Source organism: Thermobia domestica, chromosome 7 (genome assembly GCF_964235325.1).
Source record: "Thermobia domestica chromosome 7, izTheDome1.hap1.1, whole genome shotgun sequence".
NCBI lineage: Eukaryota > Metazoa > Arthropoda > Insecta > Zygentoma > Lepismatidae > Thermobia > Thermobia domestica.
In genome coordinates this window covers 16,967,083-16,990,671 of record NC_137460.1, presented here as the reverse complement: position 1 = coordinate 16,990,671, position 23,589 = coordinate 16,967,083, and the positions used below count along the sequence as shown (strand labels likewise).

The following is a 23,589-nucleotide window of genomic DNA, read 5'->3' as shown; positions in this document are numbered from 1 at the left end:
GAAAATCCGCCTTTACTCTGAAAACCAAAAAGTGCACTTTTTAAATTAATACTAGTATGTCACTAACTAGACTGAGACTAATCATCGATTAACGAATTCTCTCTGAATACCGCCCCATATTTTTATTTTAATGGACGTATGTGTTATTACACCAGACTATCGTAAGATTAATGCCCTTACGTAAACCGGTATTTAATGACCGCACTTTTTTCAGAGAATCTATCGACATTGAAAAATTTATATCGTGAAATAGAGCATGGTATTTATGAAAACGCTTTTTTATTTTAAGCGACCAAAATGTTATAATAACAATTATTCAGAATTTCGTAAGATTAGCGTTGTCTTCACGCAAACCATTACTGAAATTCCTCACTATATTTCAAAGTATATTCTATTAACACTGAAAAATTTATATGGTTACTTAAGTGTAAATAGAGCATAGTATTAATGAAAACATGTTTTTATTTTAGGCGACGTAAAAATCATTATAACTGTTTTGCAGATTATCGCGGATTAGCCTTGCATTGAAGTAAACCATTACCCCCAAGTCATTTCACAGACTTATATCGGTACCAAATAATTTACATTGTACTGGCACCTTGCGTCTAGCAGATTCTCTTTCAGCGACATGTTTATAAACTATCCCGTGTCTTAGTATAGACGACAATCAAGCATCCAACTGAGATCAGAGGTAATAAATTCTTTCACGATTTGAATGATTATAATAATAATAATAATAACTAGTATGCAAAACACAAAAGCTAACTTATGCTAAATAGCTGTTAAAGAGCACGGATACTATATAATTGAACCAAACATTTGTGACATGGAACAGAAACCCTCTTCATCTTGTATGTGCGTGTGTAGGAAGAGGTATATCAGGTACTCTGCATTTGCCCATAAATGATAATAGTGGATGCATGATACAGATAAATTGAGGCGAATGCTCACCATTTTCCTAGGTTGATATGTAGTTGCTGGAGGCCAGTTTTTTTTTTTTTTTTTTTTTTTTTGTTTAAAGTAAGAATTACTTATTCTCTAATTTCAATTATTATAAGGTAAGGTGAGACTCAAACCATCTCAACGCCTTCGTGAAGACATCTAAAAGAATATCTCATACATCGGTGGAAAGATTGGAGATTCCTCTTTACTTTTTTTTTTTTTTTTTTAAGATTTTGCATTGGAAGAATATGACAATAATAGATATTGCATTACATATTGCATACAACCACATAAAGACGATACATGCACAGAAAAAGGATCCAACTGCAATATATTTTGCCTACTTTACCGGTATTTTTAAAACGGAATTGAACAAAAATCGAAGCTACTTATCATATAGATTCCGGCTTTTGTGCTGGATTTTGTATAAAATTTTGTGTACCTTCAAAGATTTACTGCACGGATCTACTCCTTGGTACAACCAGTCACTCACAAACAATTTTTATACATTGTAAAGAAATATTTTGCTGCTTGCACTATTGTTACACAGTATGTAAAAATTTACCGAAACCATTTTTGTGTGAAACACTTCCGCATCAAAAATTATATCGGTGCCTTCTCTAAATTTCTGTTCCAAATTTGGGTATGGTATCAAGAGTAGTGATGGGCAGTGGGAATATTACCGGTGGGAAGGAAAATAAAAAATTGGAATATTTTTTTTTTCCTTGCATGTTAATTCCCGGGAAGGAATTTATTTCCAGTTATTCACTCTATCTTCAAATTATAAGGACCATATGACTAATTACTTCATCTTCATTTGTTATGATTTACTTCTAGGTTTTAAATAATTTGGAGGTTAAAAAAATTAAAATTCGCTGAGTACTTCATATAACTACTAATATAAATTTTTATGTTTCATTTCCATTTGCACTCAAATGTAGCAAAGTACTAATTTACAAATGATGAAAAGGAGCCAGTTTGTACTGTAATGTAAACATTACGTAGAAATAGAGATGAAATACTACTTATACACTCCGAATGACCTTTACTAATAGGCGTCGAGCTGTCTTCTGTCTCTGACTCAAATTTCTGAGGAGGTACCCGGACTTTTCTTACATAGTGAATTAACGCATGAAATTTCGACAAATATGTAGAAACAAAAGTCGTGTGGCAGTCTTACGTGCAAAATCATAAAGATAAGTCAGTATCTTGCAAATAATTGAACATTAATATGTATGCGAAAACGTTGATAAAATGGTGATACATGTATCTTATGGCAGTTACCCAACCTAATTTGTTTATAACATTCAAAATTTTAATCTGTTTAAAATGTAAGTAGTAGATTCAAGATTAGAAAATTCACTTACATAAATATTTATACCGTTTAGCGGTGTAAAAGTATGTGGACTTACTATACCATTTTCACATATATTTACTTGGATAGAACGTGTTGTAAGGAAATATACATTTGTGCGTACTCCCTAAATATAATAAAATTTTATTAAAATAACATAATACAGTTCAGAATATACATTTTATAGAATCCTCTAGAGACAACAGTAATAAAATGCTCGGATAAAAAAAAAAAAAAAAAAAACGAATTTAAGTTTGAAATCATAATGTAGTACTAGAATGCGATTTTGTTTGTGATTGTGCATACATTCCCGGAAAATTTCCATTTTTGGGAATCTTCCCGGGAATTTACCCATCACTAATCATGAGACATTTTGTCGCCATTTTTGTCCTAAGACAATATGCACATCGCTATCAGACGTGAACACAAATAGTACAGTAAGGAGCATTTGCGCATCATCTAGTAACTAAATTCCAGTCTATGAAATTAGGGAATTATCCATGATTGCCAACACCGCACAACTATGAAAGAAAATATAAAATATATTGAATAATTTGATTTGAATGATGTCGTTTTACATGATCACAGTCTCCGTGTTTTCAGACATTCCGCATATATACGTGATTAGCTCTCACAGTGTAATAAGACGTTCGATTAGTTCACTGTAGTAATAATGAATTCAGATTTTTCTTTGATACCGAAAGAATTACGGCGAAAGCCCTTTTGACCCTAGCTGAGTCTTATGGCGAAAGTCCTTTCGGGAATTTCGTAGTTTGAAGAGGTGGGAGAAAAAATTTCTTTGACGGTTTAGGGGAGATTTTCTTTTGACAACTATTATATAAAGTACGAAAAGTAACGTCTGACTCAAATCCATGTTTGTAAAAGAGAATGTAATATATTATAATTTATTTCTGAGGTAGAAAACATGACTGTTCTGTGCATCCAAATTAGAAAGATAACCGTTGAATTCGTAAATGTTCTATTAATATATTGACATTTAATTTAAAAGAAAAAAAGATTAACTAGAAAAGTAACATAGTTCTCTCACGTTTCTTTTTTCTGTTTTAACCTTTCAAAAGAAATATGATTTTTCCTTAGCATATATCGTATATGCTGATAGGACTGTTCAGTGTTATTGATTTTGATATTTATAATATCGAAAATCATTATTCTATCGCAAAATAATATTATAAGCACACAAATTTTTTTACGAATTATTTATCTTTACTAAAATATAGTGTATAAGTACGCTGGTAATATTTTTGCTTTTTCTTTAGTTAAATTATCTATACTGTAGATTATAAAATTATTAATTTGGTTTATGCCCCATTACATCATCTAATAAGACCTCCCTCCATGATTTTTGGTTATTCTGAGCGCCATCTACGCTAAAGATCCCTTCATTTCTTGTAAAACCTAACGTTGTTAGGATCCAACGTTAACCAGTAGTTCCGTGTTCCACATAATGTTGGTAGTAATACTGACGATGTATCCCTATACTACCAAGAAATATCATAAGTTCCTAAAAAAAATAATCTACTATGACTTAACTACTGGAAAACCAAATATACCGTAAAATATAAGACCTGAATGTTAAAGCATACATCAATGACGTTAAAATAATTTTACTAGAAACAACTACCGCTAAATGTATTTGAGTGAAGACAAAAGGCTGGAGGGAAGAAGCAAGTCTGCCTTTAAATTATTGCAATATGTCTTTAAAATGTTATCCATTTTTAAACGGAAAATTTGTAGAACATTTCTTTTCATATATTATTCTAGAAACATAAGGTAGTACTGTGCCAGAGAACACTTTAGTTTTGGCGTTTTCTATTCCGTTGCAACATTGATCGTTGGAAATCGTAAATTTATTTAAAAAGAAAAGAGAAATAAAGGAACAATTATACTTCAATAAAATATATTTATCTATAGCGGAAACAAAAGATAGTAATGTGAATGAAACATAATATAAACCTATAATATACCTGTATGTAGAGCAAAAGAGAAATATATTAGCTTTTGCTTTAACAAGAGAGAAAATTAACAAGTAGACCTCACCACTTCGCCGTTGCGTTAGCAAAAGGTAACAACTACTATCATACTGTAGGGTTGAATATAAGACACTGACAAAAATTTTAGCTGCTAATGAGCACTAGAAATATGAGAAAAGGAAATAGAAACATGAATGTGGGAAAGCCATGTACAATATAATTTGATAGTTGCAAGACCGATTTTTTTTCGAAATAGGTAGAGGAACAATAGTTATGACTTCAACTATGTAAATCGAGTTAGGAGAGATGCTTTTATGGCATTCCGGATCATGATCGCCATCTTGAAATCCGCCATATTGGATCAACGTCAACTTTTTCAAATGGAAAGAGAGTCACGTGGGGTATCAAACAACAATGATTTTTCTACCCAATCTCATGCAATAATTAGTTTGTCCATATCTAGAACGGTTTACAACTGACAGTTCTTTGAATGTTGAAAGTTCGATGTTTGTATCAGATAACAGAATACTATAGTGACAATGAACATAGCTCCAGAGATAGCATTGTTACAGTACAAAGTTACGGCAATGAGAGAAATGCAAGTTCTCAGCATTCAAAAAATGGTCAAAACAGAATTTTGCAGAGCACCATGAGCACCTAATAAAAAATGAAGCGTCACAAATGTCACAAAAGTTAATGCCGGGAATATTAAAAGCGTACTTCTTCGGCACCTCGAACCATTCAATCGGATCATCAATAAATCCTGATTTACAAAATGCATATTGAATCATTCCTGTGAAGCGAGGAGACTGAAATTGATTGTACAAAAAAAAAAAAAGAATGCAGAGTGACAATAGTATCTTTGTCATGCAGTTTTGAATGGAAATGTTCGTCTTTTATTGCATAATCACATATGGTACGCCAATATGTTTTGTATTGTCTAAAAAAAAAATACATCCAAAGGTTGAATTATGCCGGTGGTACCTTTTGGAATTTGTCGCACTTCCACTGATTTCCCAGATGGAGCTGTTGTACGTCGCACCTCTTCATTATTAAATGATGCCCAGCTATCCACCATAAGTAAATTCCTGCTACCTGCATTCGGCCAATAGCAATTCACATACCATTCTCGCAGTTCATGTAATCCCATTTTGCCAAATGTTGATGATGTCACATGCATATTGCCAAGTTTCTGCACTAACCTATTAAATCCAGTCTGCAATGTTACAGACACTATTCCATTCTTATCCTGGAGAACAATGAACAGCTTACCAACTAACTCTCCCTTTAAATTAATTATGGGCATGATTGTGTAGGAGTATGTCATAGCATTTACATTTATTGCAAGGACCTCGATTTTCCTTTTCCCTTTTATATCTAAAGTTCTCGGGCGATGCATTTCAAATTGAAAGCCACTTTGCTCAGCATTACAGATATATTTAAACTCAAAATAAGGCAACGTCTGTTTGAAGCTGTGAACGTAGTCTCTAGCAGTCTCCATTAGGTGTGGCTGGCGCTCATGGTGAAGTCTTGTTTTAAAGGTTGTCACTTTCCGTAGCCCGATATTATAATGTCGTTTGAAGTTCAGTAGCCAGGCCTCCGAGGCTTTAAACTGTTCATACCCAATATCACGCGCAGCGTGGCATGCCATTCGCTGAAGATCACTGTCTGATACCGTTTGCAAAAGTACTTCACGTGCGTGTATAAACTGCATGTACAATGCCTCCCGTAAAAGGGAACTTTTGTCTTCGCGTGATAGTCCTTTATTTTTTTTTTTCTTAACAATACGATCGTAGGTCCACTCGCTAATGCGAAATCGGTTACATATTGTCTTTTTACTGTGGTTTGGATGTGTTTCATGTAGTTAATAATTTGTTTCGTCTTCTCAACCCAGAGTGAAGCGCCTTTTTTTGCGTTTAGCTGGTGATGGAAGTGATGCGTCTGAAGTACTTTCTTGCACACTTGGTGTTCTGTGGGCATCTTCGGAATTTGTTGAATGATTACCCTCTTCCGCTTCCATACTAACTTCTTGATTGTTTATCTCATGATGTACCTCCTCTAGAACATCCAGAGTGTATTCCATTTCGAATTCCAGTTCTTCATCCGCTAGGAATCCAATTATGTCATCTGCGATTGCTCTTTCCTGTTCTGATATATTTGTTTCTTTGTGCTTGAACCGTAATATCTGCAACTGCTGCAAAAGATACATGGCAATGTTTGCCTTATTTAACGTCATGGTGTGTCGTTTTTTAGTCTGTATTTGTTGCCTGCACACACACTCCCTAACACACACACGCACGCACCTCACAGAATTGCAAACACAATACAATAAACGAAATAAGTTTTTCTCAAACAATTCCGAGTTCACGGGTAGAACTGACAGTGAAAATAAATATTTCCTGCACTTGTCTCCTTACAAATTTTGACTCTGTAGAATGGTACGTGTTGCACATAAGTTCCTGCCTTCTACCGTAGCTGCTACGACCAGGAATGCCATTGGCAGCCAATATTTCTATTCTCTTCATCGTGCTGCCACTACTGTTTATAGTTTCAGTTGAATGCACAAACGTACATACGAAGTGGCGAGGTCAAAACCACTTTATGAGGACTTGCATTTCTTGCATTGCCGTAATTTTGTTCCGTAAGAATGCTGTCTCTGGAGCTATGTTCATTGCCACTGTAGTTATCTGTTATCTGTTGCAAACAACAAAGTCCTCATCATTCAAAGAACTGTAAGTTATAAACCGTTCTAGATGTGGGCAAACTAATTAATGTATGAGATTGGATGGAAAAAGGCATTGTTGTTTGATGCCTCACATGACCCTCTTTCCGTTTGAAAAAGTTGACGTTGATCCAATATGGCGAATTTCAAGATGGCGGTCATGATCCGGAATGCCATAAAAACATCCCTCCTAACTCGATTTACATAGTTGAAGTCATAACTATTGTTTCTCCATCTACTTCGGAAAAAAATCGGTCTTGCAACTATCAAATTCTGTTATACATGCCTTTCCCACATTCATGTTTCTATTTCGTCTTCCCATGTTTCTAGTGCTCATTAGCAGCTAAAATTTTTGTCAGTGTCTTATATTCAACCCTACATTATGACAGTAGTTGTTTCCTTTTGCTAACGCAACGGCGAAGGGGTGAGGTCTACTTGTAAGAAAAAATTGGGTATTTCCATATTTGTGATTTTTGGATATTTAGGAATGCTGATATTTTGATATGAGCTGTACCACAATTTAGAATACATTTAAATACTGATTTCAGTACGCTATATATACGTAGTCTGATACCAAACTATTCTACCCACTAACTCAGTTTCATACAACATCCTACTTTCCATTGTCTTCTCCCGACCCCCTCATAAATTGTGTTAACCTGAATAATATTTTACTTATTGATTTCAGGTTTTCTTTAACATCGACTGCTGAAAATTTCAAACCAACGGCTTGAACACATTTTGTGTTAGCGAAGTTCCTTTTCATTATTTGAAATTTGCCTGTAATAAAGTTGAAATGAAAACAGAAAACAAGTTATTTCAGGGATGTAATTATAAAAAATGTAGTAGTAGCACTAGTGACCATAAAGATCCTCCTACAATACGTTTGGTATGTAAAAGACTAAAAGAAGGGAACATGGCTTCAGAAAGTAATGACGATGAAATAATATCAGATTGGAAACTAACTTCTAAAGCAATATGTTTGATCAAACGTTTATCAGCAGCTGAAGTACTTGCAAATGCGAAACATTTTCACAGTAACACTAAGCCGACATCCTCTTATTTCACATACAACAAGGAAAAGTCAAGTAGTCCCATTTCATCCAGTATTGGAGATAAGAACGTTCAAGAACAGGATTTTGAAAGAAATGATAATGGGGAAGCAGATAATAACAATTCCCAGGCCCTCAGGTACGTTAAATGCATCAGAGTTATGTATAAATTTTCATTTTCAGCAATTGCAATATTTTGTTACTTTTTCTTTTTTTCTTTCGTTTTTTAACTGGTCAAACGTAATCGGTATCATTCTAACATATAAGGGATCATAACCTAAGGCTTAGCTTTGTAAAGGACGAGGCACTACGTCAGTGAAGTAAGTATCCAAATATAACGTTAAATTACTACATTTTTTTTTTTTTTTTTTTTTACACCCAAGCCTTCAGAGCTAGTATTGAATACCGACACGCTTCTGAGTAATGTCAACTGCAATTCTTCTTATTGAAAAGTGGTTATTTGTAAAAGGATCAGTTAGTAATATTTTGAACAAGATATAAACTCCTGTCAACTGTCAAAATTTCTTAATGGGAATCTTCCGAAACGCAAAGTGCAATAGCAATTTTGTTTAGTTTATATTTAAGAAATTTGGTAGTATGTTTTATATTATTGGAAATAGTACCCCACTGGCTAATCTATAACCCGCGTGTATAGATATGTGCGGACTTCCTATCCATGACCTACGTAAGCAAGACTTGATAATTTACGTTGCAAATTTTTCCAGAAGGATAAACCAAGCCCGCAATGTCCCCTTAACTCAAGCTGATGATTGATGGAGCTTCAGCGCACTTTGCTAGCGCATAGTAGTTTCTGTTGAATATGTCAATGAGTTTGCGGAATTCATTGAGGTAACTACGCGATAATAAATGACATATTTTGATGGCAACAAATTTAAAAATATATACTGGTTATAGAAAGACGATTGCAGAATACTTTGCTTGCACTGGTACAAATATTGAATACATAATCAAGGAGTGTACAAACAAATTCTATCTGAAATAAAATAAGCGAGAGATACTTAGTATTTCAATATTGGTACAAGAGTTTAAATTACATTGTAGATCAACATAAGGAATACGGTGATCAGTAGTGATTACGGGGTTTGGCCGAGGAGAATTACTCCCCGAAAGCATCAGAATTTTTCCGGACATATATCGTACCGTGCTCAATGTAGATTTCCAATATTTTCGTTACTAATATATCTCATCCCAAGTATTATTAGAATACCCCAACTCAAAAAAAAAAAAAAAAAAAATCCCTGAATTATGAATATTAGGGAAATTTGATTCAACAGTTGTACATATTTCATAATGAAAATTTTATTCTAATGTCTTCTAAATTCTTTTGACTGTTGGCATTTGCCTACATTTCCGAGTTAGCACAGGTGAAGTTGAGGAGCATTACTTTCACTTTTCACCTAACATCTAGTTTCTCATCTGCCCACCAGCAGCGTACAATTTATAATATGCTTGGAAACTTATGTTATAAATACAATAGGAGCGAGAAGCTACGCACGAATCTGTGCTAAGTGCCGAACACAAGGCATGTTTTCATTTATTCCGATCCGAGGAGGGCATAATTTGTGGGATCGCGCGTTATTTTGTTCGTGGTAAGAAGGACGTTAGCAATGTGTACATAAAGAAAGACAATTATGGAAAACTTCATCCTCCTGTTTGTACTGCAATTGCTCAAAATACGTTTCGGTACACATGTAATTAATCTGTGGTTATACGAACTCAGGTTTGTTAGTTACATATTTCTTTATTGTGAGTTAGCAGACTTGAAAAGTAAAAAAAAAAAAAAAAAAATTAATCGACACCGTTTGTTTATCCGCTACAGTTTTGTATTTCAAGAACAAAGTTCTAAACACTTATTTCGTTTCTGGATATAGCATCCATTTTGTCTATGAGTTGTTGCTTACGATGATAATGTTTTACGACAGTAGAATTGAGCATCGGAAGTTTACCCTCAACTTTTTGACAAAAATTTAGCTTTACGAGAGGTGTGGGTAGACCAATCTGTCCTCGATTATAACCGTACCTGAGGAATCACAATTTGCTATTGATCACACTGCACCGGGTACACGCATCACCTAAATAATCCAGATCCGCTCATGGTATATAAACTTACGTATTTTTTAAGAAGAATAGTTTAAAAGACTAAAGAGTAAGTGCTACGTGATTTCTTAAATACTTTGCATACAAATTCAAATAACTAACATAGTTGACTAAACTTGTGTATTCGCACAGAACTTCGTTTAAATATTCATTCCTTAATTGATGATGCAACGACAGCTACGAATTTTTGTCTGGTCCTCAATTTTAAATATGAAATATGTTTGTCAATTTTTCTTCTTGTTATTTTCATTATGTCTGGCTAGTATTAGAATATTAGACGTTCCAGATGTGATGAGTGGTACGTATTGTTAATTTTCTATAGATATTTCAGATTGAGATCTAGAACTCCTTTCGTTGGCAAGTTTCTATTTCATCTTGAAAGATTTTGGTTATTTATATTTTATAAAAGACACTTCAGTCGAGTTATTAATAGCCAATTGAACGTGGAAAATATCTATATTTCGCACAACAATTACTTTATACGCTCCAGCAGTGATGAGCAATTAATGCCAAGAGTACATAATAAACTTCACCCTAAGAACTCATACAGTTATTATTATTATTATTATTAACTGTTCTGCATCTTGGCAATTCCTGAAACCGACGAGGTTATTTCTTTTTCTATACTTAGGTTTGGACCCGGAAATGTTTCTTACACTATTCTCAATCTTCATCTTCCTCTTTCAGCTCTTTTCTTTCATTTTTCAAATCATCAATAAGTTTTGTTAGTCTTTTTCCTCCATAGCGGTATGAAGAAGACAGTATTTTTTGCAAAATTTGTCTATTCAATTGTCCTTCCCAGGAAAGGTGGTTGCTTATTTTGCAAAATTCAAGATTTACGTTATACGTTTAATTGGGTATTTCATTCACGGCAGAAATTGTTTAGAATTGAAAAGTTCATTTCTATTCAATTTTGCATACAACACTCGCACCTTACGAAGAAAGGCAATAAATTGTTTCGTATTCAACGTCTGTTATACTTATTTATGTGAATCTCAATTCTAGTAATATATTTTACTGAACAATTAGGAGTTTTCAAAACTTAATTTCTTCAATATCAATTCTAACAATAAAAAATATTTTAAATTCTATTAAATGTAGTTTTCTCCAATAATCTAGCTCTCGTCTGGTTCATTTCATTCTTTTTAGCTTTATGTCAAATTTATTTCTTAGCCAAATTTTCTATAACTTTATTATTATTATTATTATTATTATTATTATTAAAAGTGTATCAGTAGTATAATTCACATCAATATTTGTTGTGATACTGGACTAGACTGTTTACTATGTACTTATTTTACACGTTCGTAATGAGATCAATTTGTTTACATGCCACCAAACAAATGTTTGACTTGTTATGACTCTTTTAGACCTCGCGCTAGAACATACCTTCTCTCGGTATAAAAATATCTTTCTTATTCAGCAGTAAGCAAACAAACAGAGTAATACAAGTTTTGTCATATTAGTCAGATAGGAAGAATAAGTCAAACACGTGCTGACCTTTGATCCGTAATTTTGCAAAAGATTTTATTTTAAAATATATCACATTGTGGTAGTGGATGTAGAGACTTTACAGATGTACTTTAGAGGTCATCTCTAAAGTACGAATAATACTAAATAATTGGAAGCAACTCTGAGTAAGATACGCACTGTCTTGTCCCTATTTTGACTAGAATTTACGTCACAGATATACGATGCAAACCAACTCTAAAGAGCATAATCGTTCATCAACAATTTTTGTACTGTCAGCAATAAAGCTGAAGTGTTAATATGAGTTGGAATTAAGGCTAATAAACGTTTTGTAAATATTTCTTCTCCCATGTAATTATCAACCTTGATTGCAAGCTTTTACTGGAAGTACTTCCACAGCGACTTTGAAACGAAACGAAAGCGTACATCAGCTATAAAGAATTCCTGTTCTCTTTTCGGAAAGTTCAAAAATTCATATGTTTCACATGTGGATAAGACAAATGATATAATATTAGCAAAAAGATGTTTCATGTCTGTTTCATATACTAGCCTGGGAAAACATGTAAACCTTTCGAGAATATAAAACTAGCTAAATTACTTTCATTTTTTTTATGCAGATCACTTTCTATAACAATTATTTTCTGGTTTCGTTATGGTACATATATATGTAAAAAATACAATAATTTCGGATCCAGTGCACTCGTTTTCTGTTTGAGAGCAACCTATTAAAGTTAGTGAGACAATATACTAAAATATATGGTTCTGTTTAGTATAACCATTCTTTAAATGAATCAGTCATATATTAAACTGATTTGTTTTTCAGGTTTATAACCTACGATTTGTAATCACTTCTTTTCTTCAGATGTAATTTCGGCTTTCAAGGGTATTGTTCGTCCATGCCACATAATGCCTTTCTGAATCATTATGTTGTTCATTATGTGTAAATATCTTTGGAATATGCCATTTATTTAATTCTAACTCTTCTTTCACTTCACGTGGTCTCCATATTGTTTTCAGTCTTAATCTCATGTGTCATTTCCGTCATTAAGCAAAAATTCAAGCGCATACAAAGAATGACCCAGACAAATAAATGGAGTCAGTTAATTTATAGTACTATACGCTTTACTGGTTTCCGTTGCATAATATTAGCACGAAAAAAATATTATGCGAAAAGAATGTTATAAGATTTAAAGTAATTTTCATTTGCTTGTTTTTGGATACCACGAATACATTTTTGATAATGAGGGTAATTGCTGTTTTGCACTACGTCTATAATTAACTAATAATTTTCATTCAACAATTTATCCTAATAATTTTCTTTGCTGTAATTGGTTGTGGATGAAATTAGTATTTACATGTGTTTGAGAATAACATATTTGTTCAGCATTTCTGCCATACACCAGCAGAACGTGTTTTAAATTGAGATAAGTAACAATTGTACAGATGTTTATTTTGTGCTAGAACCGAGTTTCAAACGAAAGATATCAGGACGTTTTTAATGGGGTTGATTCCTCATATATTTTTGTGTGCTAATTCCAACTTTCGGAGTAGAACAATTTCCAAAATATCCATCGATTACTTTTTATAACATCTGTTAGCACATTTCAATGTTTTATTTTCTAAAAAAGGTCATATATGATATGTACGGACGAATTCTCTTAGGTTAACTTTGATTTCTTATCTATTAACTATATTCAGAATCTTTCTTATTTTTTATTACATTTTATCACTACAGACGTTGTAATATTTAGGGTGAAGGAGGAGTGTTATTGAAACACATCTGAGATTTTGTATTACTCGTTGCTGTAGTGATAAACAGTAATTTCCACATCTGATTTCGTAAACCTAGTCACGTGTCTTATGATATAGTTTTGCATAGTTTGGGATCTAAATTCACGAAAGAACTGGTTAAAGCTTCCTCTCCGATTTTTAAGTAAAGTTTTTTTTCTGATTTTCTTTTCTCTATTTATTGCTTGATACTTGATTTTTTATACTTGTGACATGAGAGCTTTAGTGCTAAATTAGGTTATACATATATATATATATATATATATATATATATATATATATATATATATATATCGTCTATTAAAACATTAACCCACATATTTATCACAGGTACAAGTGAATTGATTAATTTTTCTTATGCAACAACGAGGTTTTGAATGACACGCTCGTCTGTTTTCGTGAGCTCCGAACCACACTGGCACTTTCGCAGTTGTCTTTTAAAATTATAAAGATTTCGTGAGAAGCCACTATTCATCTTACGTATCACGTGACGGGCGAAATATGCTTGCATATTTCTTCTTACACACTTTGCCGAGTACTACGAGTGTCACGAATAGTACCAATGCATAGAAAAGCTGAATATAACGAACTGACTCTATGGCTTATGGAACCCGAAGGATCAATACGACGTTCACAAAAGCTCTCCGCTAATTTCTAACCAACTAGATCATGGTTCAAGTATCTGTTCCTATTTTTGCGGGATCCATCTTAATATTGTCCTCCCATCTGCGCCCTGGCCTTCCTAATGGTCCTACCGAAAGTCTTTATTAATGACTTTGAATGCGTACCTATTTTCTTCCGTCCTGGCTACATGACCTGTTCACCTGAAGCTTAATTACTGTAACAATGTTAGATAAACAATATACATTGTTTACTTCCTCGTTATGAAGTTCCGCATTCCTGTTCCTCTTGGGTCTGACTATTCGCGTGAGTAACTTTTTCTAAGATATTTTCAGTCTACATTCTTCCCTCAGAGTAAGCAATCGTGTTTTGTAACCATACAGAAAAACAGACATGATTATTGTTTTAAATATTTTAAGTTTCAAATTCCTATACATAATTCGCAACGACAAGAGATTTTAAAGCTAATTGTAATACGAATTCCTTGCGTTTAGTCAACAGTCAATTTCTTAGTGAATATGGGTTTTGCCTGTCAATGATGATCGTAGATACTTGAAGGCATCCACTTCATCAAAAGTATTACCTAATATTTTTTTTTTCCATCGGAAATTTGCCGTATTACGATCCCGATGAAATTCCATGTATTTAGTTTTCTCTGGATTTACTTCAACGTATGTCCGTGCAAGCGTTTAATATGATCTCTCCATTTCTTTCTATTCTTGTATCATCCCCTATTTAATTTACATTAGCATACCCCTTGGTGAATACCATTCAACTTTGGAGTCTCGTAGCTAACTTTGATTTTTTTTATAGCGTACTCCAGTACAAAGTTGAATAATAATGGCGAAAACGCATTCTTGTTTAGGCCGTTCCCGAATTGAAAGCTCGAAGACAAAAATTTTCATACCCGAGCTTTAGTTTTGGATTCGTTTAAACTATCGTAATTAGCTTTTTCGGTGTTCCAAACTGTAAGAACGTTGTGCAATATTTCTCTCCTAACCGAATCGTAAACCATTCTAAAGTCAATAGTTGATGTACCGGGGTATTGTATTTCCACTCATTTTCGAGTATTTGTCAAGTGGTAAATTGCTCTTTTGTTGATCGATTCTGTTTAAATATTCACTGGTAATATTCAATAATTTCTTCTAAGTATAGGGTTAATCTTGCTAATATAATGTTTAGGAGGATTTGACAAAACAAAGATGTCTTGGTAGTAATTACAATCAGTTTTATCGTCTTTCTTGTGAATTGGATCAATGATTGATTCTTTCCGCTCTTGTGCTATTTCCTCGTGTTTCCACATAAGGAGAGTAAGTTTATTTAAAATTATCTAAGCGGGAATTTCGTCTATACTCGGAGATTTGTGTTCTTTATTTTTTTTATAGTGATTCCTACTTTTATTCGGTTAGGTTCTGAAATATAGAGTTCTGCAGTGTCCATTTTTTTTTCTCTCCGGACATTTGTTTCAGGCTGGGTGTCAAGCAAATCGTCAAATAAGTATTTCCATTTATTTAAGATGTTATATCTACCAGTGGGAACTTTTCTCTCTTCTTTCGTTAATATATAAGCACGCTGTTGATAACCGTTTCTTAAATTCGTTGATATACATGTCCCGAATGTTCATACGTATTCATTCTTGGTCCTTTTGTGGTCCCGGGTTCGCTTCACAGTGAGGGCACTCGGACGAAATATTGTGAACAACTTTTTCAGACAAGCCATTTTGTACCTCATTCATACCAAGAAAATTTTGCGTTGGTTGAGGTCCCAGGCCACTTCCTTCCTTCCCGAATCCTTTCTTCCAGTTGCACGGCTATACTTGGCAGGCTATGGTACCTATAGAGACCGAAAGCAGAGTGTCAACATGAAAGCTTCCTGATTACAAATTGAAACTATTAGTGCCAGAGACTAACGGTTAGCCTTATCTTGAGCAGCAACTCAAACAAGTTTTTTTTGTCTGTATGTAAACTTCTATGTGGGCCCCGTTAATGGATCTCAGAATGGCAGTCGATATTCAATCTGCCGCCATGTGTTGTGTAGAATATCCGGTGTGGTCGGGTTGATGGCTTCTTTAATTTTGTGACAAAGAGCAGGAATATTACGTACAATTGTGGCGTTGACTCTATCTTTAACATAACTCCATACCAAGAAATCTATAGTGGTTATGTCAGGAGATCGCGGGTGCCAACTAGAGCCCATCGCATCCAGTCCATTGATATCGAAACGTTCGATCTAAAGCCCTACGAACATCTAAATATCAGTGCGGTGGGTGCACCATCCTGTTGGAATATCGCTTTTATTTGCAAAGGGAGTAGCTGTGGAAAAGCAGTGTTCAAGCATGTCTAGATAAACGGAACCAATTATTGTGTTCCATGCAGAAAACTGGCCCGATGATTCTGTCAAGTCCCGGAGCACACCACACACTCACTTTCTCGCTATCTCTGATATATTCAGGAACAATCCCAAATAAGCACATGTAGCTTCGGAACCCCAAATACGCACATTGCGAGGACTTACCATGCTTGATGTATGGAACATTGCCTCACCACTGAAAGTCACCCTCCCCATGTAACTGTTATCATGCTCATACCGTTCGAGAATTTCCATTTCAAAACTATTTACTTTCCGCCGGTCATCGGACTGAACGATTTGCACCTTACATTCATACAAACGCAGCCCTGTATGGAGCACGTTATGGACCGTTTAACGTGGGAAGTTCAGCTCGCGTGACGCTTCGCAAACTGTCTTTGTTGGGCTTCCAGTGAAGGCCTCGCTGACCTCATCCTCAGACGTTTGTACTTTGCTCCAGGGAGGCTGTCGATTGACAATCCGTGACTAAAAACTTCCCAAACCATGCTTTCGTAGTCTTTTGACGTCTGGTGGGTCCCGGTGGTACTTTCGTCTGAAGTTCGTTTGCACTGTAATTCATGATTTAGTCTCTCCCAACCAAATCACACACTGCCTTCTCTCTTTTGCTGTTTTTATTTTGTCAGTGAACATCTGCAAAAAAATAACAACAATTAACAATCAACAATGAAGAAGTGTTTGAGTTGCTCTTCAAGATGCTGTAAACCGTTGCTATCTGGCGCTAAGTTTCGACACAATTAATATTTGTATGAGGGAGTTTTTATGTGGACACCCTGTATAGTCACACTATTCTCATTTTAATGTAAGTGACGTTGATAAAGTAAAAAGGTTCGGTTGAGATACGTTGAAAAATGATTTCTAAGCCTCCAGTGAAAAATTTAATTATAATCGATTCACCCGTTTCGTAAATTGATGGCAAACGAGTTAGAAGTTGTTTACGTACTGAGAAAAACGCGACATATATTGTTCCCTGTCTCTGTTTTAAATAGTTTTTTTTAACACTCGTGCACTTGAAGTTATATTTTTAAATTATAAGTATATGTGGAAAGTAGTCTGGTCAGAAAAGAATTTTCGACGTACATTTTTAACCATGCTTCTGTACTTATGATACCTATTTACTGAATTTACATGTTGAAAATCCAATTGAAAAAAAAGCATTGAGCATATAAGGAAATAAATTTCAAATTGATGAGCTGTCTTACTCTTATAATGTAACGTATAATGTTTCTTTCGTTTTTTTTTTAATTTACAAAGTGGGATATTTGTCTTCGTACTTCCTATTACCTTTTAGAGTAATAAATAATAAATAATGGACCTTTTCCTATGAAAGTAGCACTCGATAGACGTTGTTGGACATACTCTGAAATAGAAGTGTTGTGAATCCACTATAGAATTTAATTTCTTTCGAATGGTATTACATCCTGTCAATTAGAAACGTGCAATAGGACACATATCTCTGTGTGTTGCAACCTTAGATCCTAACATTTCATATTCTAGAATCTTCTAGGATAATAACTAAGTAGAGACAGTTCGAAATCGACAATCATAATATCAGGTATTTCTTATACATATGTGAAAAGTTACGAGGAATTAAAAACTCCTTTCTCGACAAGCTTTATTTCGGAAAAGTGCTTAGATATGTACCACACATAGCCACGTAGATATATTTCAATACGTTGTTGTCTGGATTAAAATGTAATATCTCAATGCACTCCGAGGATATTAAAAAAAATTTGGAGATAGGTTTACTGCATCATACGATGTATTTTGTGCAAAATGTTAAAAAGTTTTATAGGCTTCCTTTATTTCTTTGTTACTGTATTAACAGTTCTGGTCGTTGTAATTGGAAGTTCTCGAAGTTACAAAACTTTCTGGAAGTAAACTAATGACATACTACTCGGCTATCTTTACTGGTTTCGAAGCTCAATTTCAGCCTATAATTATGATGTGGTAGTTCCATGAATCAAGATATGAACATTGGTATGTTCTTTAAGCTAATATTGTGTATAGGAATTCAGATAGAAGTTGATTTAATAATAATAAAAAAGAATATCTTTGCTTTAGGGAACGGAAATGATACTGAGATATCTCGATAGTTCTTTGTTCGGTTTATCACAAGATATGAACATTAATATATATTTACACCCTCGAATATCATTGACATATATTTACATCTATAACAGGAAAAAGGTATTTTAAATTTGATACTGTGTTTATATAGAAGCGCGCATATTTCTTTGATGCTTCATATTATTTGATTTTCATTTCCTTGTTTATTTTTTTAGTGACAGGTACAATAAGCGCACTGTATCCAGAAAAGCGAGTATTTTAACTACACAAGAAGAAATACGTTCAAATTTAGATAAAAAGTCTCTCACTTCTAACGAGCCTTACAAAGGATTTACAGGGTCACGTTTGGCAAGACATACGCTGTCATGTACAAGTGGAAAACTTTACACATGCCAAGAGTGTAGAAGGAGATTTACCCGAAAGTCGCGTTTGATTAAACACATTTTTTTAACACATAGATTTGATAAACCATACACGTGCCAAGAATGTGGAAAGGGATTTATTGAAAGTGCAGGTTTGGCGTCGCACATGTTAGTACACAAAGGTAAAAAAACTCACACCTGTCAAGAGTGTAAAAAAGGATTTGTTCGAAAGTCGTATTTGGCAACGCACATGTTGGTACATACAGGTGAAAAAAATCATGTGTGTCAAGTCTGTGGAAAGGCTTTTAGTCAAAGGTCGAATTTGGGGCCACACTTGTTAATACATAAGGGTGAAAGAGCTTACAAGTGCGAAGTGTGTTGTAAGAGATATTTGCGAAAGTCTCACTTGGCAAGACACACGTTTTTACATACAGGTGAGAAACCCCATAAATGCAAACATTGTGGCAAAGGATTTAGTTTAAAGTCAAATTTGGCGAAACATCTGTTAATTTATACAGGTGAAAAATCTCACAAATGCGCAGAGTGTGGAAAGGGTTTTATTGAAAAATCAGATTTGGTAAAGCACAACTTAATACATTTTGGTGAAAAATCGTACTTGTGCGAATACTGTGGAAAGACATTTCTTCGAAAATCTGAACTAACTACACATAGGTTAATACACACAGGGGAAAAGTCCTATATGTGCCAGCAGTGTGGAAAGCTATTACGTCAAAGTAAAGATTTAACAACACATCTTTTATTACATGCAAAGCCAAAATATTACACGTGTCAAAACTGTGGAAAGAGATATATTAGAAAATCACGTTTGGAAACACACATGTTAACACATACACGTTAAAAATCTCACAATATAAGAGTGGAAGGCGATATATTGATAACTCACAATTGTCAGTATAATTACTAATTCGCACAGAAGTTTCACACTTATCAAACAGTTAATAAAATTTAGTCACATAAATTAGAAACGGCACATGTTAACACAAAATAAAGAAGCTCACACACCTCGAAAATGTGGCAAAAGATTTATTCGAAAAAAACTTATATCAATAAACATGTTAGTAGATGCAGGGGGAAAACATCACTTGTACAAAGAGAGTAAAAAGAAGAGATTTTAAGATTGTATTTAATAAGTGAAAAATACTTATTAATATATACAATTAAGAACAGACGTGCTAAGTGCGTTGAAGAGCATTTTGTTTTAGACCAGGTTTTAAAACATATATGTAAAACATATCGTATGCGGATAGCGTAGAAATTATTCAAAGTTGATATTTCAATTTATTTACTTAGAGTGATGTATTAAAAGTTCATATGTACCATAAGAGATGCTCAATAATAAAATCTTATGTGATCGATACAAGATGAAAACGTCGCCGGAATTATATTCCAGTACTGCACAAGAAACTGGAATTCAGTAATTTTTCACTTTCCGTAAGAGTAGATGTGAGCGCAACGGACCTCGAGTCTTCCGTTATCAAACGGCACCTGTCTCATGCCTTTACCATATTCTGCGATGCTTCCGCAAAGAGAAGCGTAATAGTATACAAGTGGTCCAGCTAGAACGCGTTTTCCTGTAATTAAAAATTGGAAGCCTGTTCAAAATCAGTTGAGGTGACCTTTTAATCGAACAAACTCGTTGATGAAAATAATTCATTTCCTAGGTAACTAGCAAATGGGCTCAATATATATCTAGTAATGTAGTAATATCTCAGAAGAAATATTTCGTCAACCACAACACGATTTTATTGAATGCACATTCCTAAGTTGCACCCGAGAAAGAAGTCCGGTATTAAGATTATTTGAGCCAAACAAGTAACTTATTCAATTATTCCTTCTTTTTACAGTTCGAGGTCGATTCCGATTATTGCTGTAATGGTATATATGGTCCTCATTATTTCATTGATTGAATTTTATTAATCGCCCTTTGTTTTGTTTTGTTATTTTCCTAATATTATGGAGACGTTATTTATTGGTGCGATAACGAATTAGTGAAAAGTGTTTTCTTTTTATATCAGTTTGGCAATCATTTGTAAATATATATATATACCGGGTGAGGCATGTAAAACTGTTTTTTTTGAATATCTGGAAAACTACAAATCGAATTTTAAAAAAGTTGTAATAAAAGTTGTTCGTCTCGAAGGGGGACATCCAATGATACCACATTCGACCCCCTGCCCCCACCCCCGGGGGCGGGAGGGGGGCAACTTTGAAATCTTAAATAGGAACCCCCATTTTTTATTCCATATTCTGATTCCCCGTGAAAAAATACGTAACTTTTGTATTGAACATTTTTTTCGTTGTGTGATGGATGGCGCTGTAATCGACAAAAATCAAAATGGCTCACAAACATTTGAAAAATGAGGCATTTAAAACTGTTTTTTTGAATATCTGGAAAACTACAAATCGGATTTTAAAAAAGTTGTAATAAAAGTTGTTCGTCTCGAAGGGGGACATCCAATGATACCACATTCGACCCCCTGCCCACACCCCCCGGGGGCGGGAGGGGGGGCAACTTTGAAATCTTAAATAGGAACCCCCATTTTTTATTTCATATTCTGATTCTCCGTGAAAAAATACGTAACTTTTGTATTGAACGTTTTTTCGTTGCGTAATAGATGGCGCTGTAATCGACAAAAATCAAAATGGCTCACAAATTTGAAGAATGAGGCATTTAAAATTGTTTTTTTTTGAATATCTGGAAAACTACAAATCGGATTTTGAAAAAGTTGTAATAAAAGTTGTTTGTCTCGAAGGGGGACATCCAATGATACCACACTCGACCCCCTGCCCCCACCCCCCGGGGGCGGGAGGGGGGCAACTTTGAAATCTTAAATAGGAACCCCCATTTTTTATTCCATATTCTGATTCCCCGTGAAAAAATACGTAACTTTTATATTGAACATTTTTTTCGTTGCGTGATAGATGGCGCTGTAATCGACAAAAATCAAAATGGCTCACAAACATTTGAAAAATGAGGCATTTAAAACTTTTTTTTCTTTTTTTGAATATCTGGAATACCTTATCAAATTTTCAGTTATAGACGGTGATAACACAATATTCTTTCTTGAAGGAGAAATGAATGTAAATCCCGTGAAATTTAATTGTTTATCACTATTATCTTGCTTGCTGATGCAAAGCATAGCATTGGGACAAAAGACAATTTGAACCGAAAATGGCAACTAGTCATTCAATGGTTATAGAAAGGAGCCGTTTTGGAATTAAAAATCCTTTCCTTATCAGTGCGCCATGTTGTTGTGGACAATATAACTTATGAACAAAAACCTACTTTCCAAATTACTTTTTTTTAAATGTTTTAGACAGTTTTGGCAAGAAACCAATTCATAAACAGAAAGATACGACCTGAAAGATTTCAAAGCTACTGATATCTCAATTTAAAAAAGAAAAAATGGACAAGATCCGTTTTGAAAATACTCGACAATTAAAACTACTTTTAGCGTTACCCAGGAACAACGACGTGGACGTAGTAGTAAGTTGTTCCCTTCGGGGTGCTTTTTTAATGTGAGTCCCCTTGCCTCTCACCATCGGGGTGCTTGTTTCAGGTGAGTCCCCTTGCCTCTCACCATGGGGGTGCTTGTTTTAGGTGAGTCCCCTTGCCTCTCACCATCGGGGTGCTTGTTTTAGGTGAGTCCCCTTGCCTCTCACCATCGGGGTGCTTGTTTTAGGTGTCCCCTTGCCTCTCACCATCGGAAGCTCAATATTTTACCGAAGCAAATGTTCAAAATGGTGTCCGTTTTCTGCAATACACATTACAACTCTGTTTCTGAAGGACAATTCTACTGCTCTAAGTGTCTCTTCGCTAATGTTTGCACATGCATTGATTATGCGCTGCCGCATATTTTCTGGGGTTGTTGGTTCTTCCGTGTAACATTTTGCTTTTAGCGTTCCCCACAGGAAAAAGTCGGAAGAAGTTAAATCAGGGGATCGTGCAGGCCAATTTTGAGGACCACCTCGTCCAACCCATCGATCAGGATATTTTCTATTCAAAACCTCACGAGATATCCGTGAATAATGCGCTGGACATCATTCTTGTTTGAAGTGGGACATCTTCCAGTAGTGTTGACAAAATATTATCTAAAAATTCGGCATACATTTGACCATTCAAATTCCCGTCTATGAAGTATGGGCCAATTATTCGAGTACCTAAAACACCGCACCAAACGTTCACACTCCATGGACGTTGGCACTCGGCTTGCCTTAACCAATGAGGATTATCTACTGACCAATAATGCATATTATGCCGATTCACTTGACCAGTATTCGTGAAAGTTGCCTCATCAGAGAAAAGTATCTGTGAAATAAAATCATCATTAACTGCTAATTGCTGTTGTATCCAATTACAAAAGTTCAAGCGGTGTTGAAAGTCGTCTCCATGTAGTTCCTGATGCAACGAAACGTAATATGGATGGAATCTGTGTTTATGCAGTATGCGCAGAACACTTCTTTGCGACATTCCTGAACTTCGTGCGATTTTCCGAGAACTGATGTGAGGATTTGCAGCAACTGCAGCTAAAACATTCACTGCGGCATTTTCGTTCTTCACAGGCCGTGATCGGACTCGTTGTCTTGGTTGAATACTTCCAGTTTCAATAAATAATTGAATAATACTGCGAAAAGTCGTTGCAGAAGGAACATTCCTATCAGGGAACAGGTTAGCATACCTTAAACGTGCTTCTACTGTCTATTTGACTCAAAG

At 34.6% G+C, this 23,589-nt stretch overlaps 1 protein-coding gene across 4 annotated transcripts in view; it reads left to right on the top strand.

Annotated features, from left to right (window-relative positions):
• LOC145689873 (uncharacterized) overlaps nucleotides 1–21,024 on the top strand; it is an 83,092-nt gene extending 62,068 nt beyond the window's left edge. The window contains exons 1-3 of one of the 4 annotated variants that reach the window (XM_081764162.1): nucleotides 518–691; nucleotides 7,698–8,200; nucleotides 18,708–21,024. In XM_081764162.1, the coding sequence (XP_081620288.1) occupies nucleotides 7,806–8,200; nucleotides 18,708–19,713 (1,401 nt within the window). In that variant the 5' untranslated portion in view covers nucleotides 518–691; nucleotides 7,698–7,805 and the 3' untranslated portion in view covers nucleotides 19,714–21,024. Of the gene's footprint in view, nucleotides 1–517; nucleotides 692–750; nucleotides 883–2,022; nucleotides 2,040–7,697; nucleotides 8,201–18,707 lie in introns of those variants that run through there. The other 3 variants (XM_081764163.1, XM_081764165.1, XM_081764164.1) reach the window with 3 other exon arrangements.
• The last annotated feature ends 2,565 nt before the right edge of the window (nucleotides 21,025–23,589 follow it).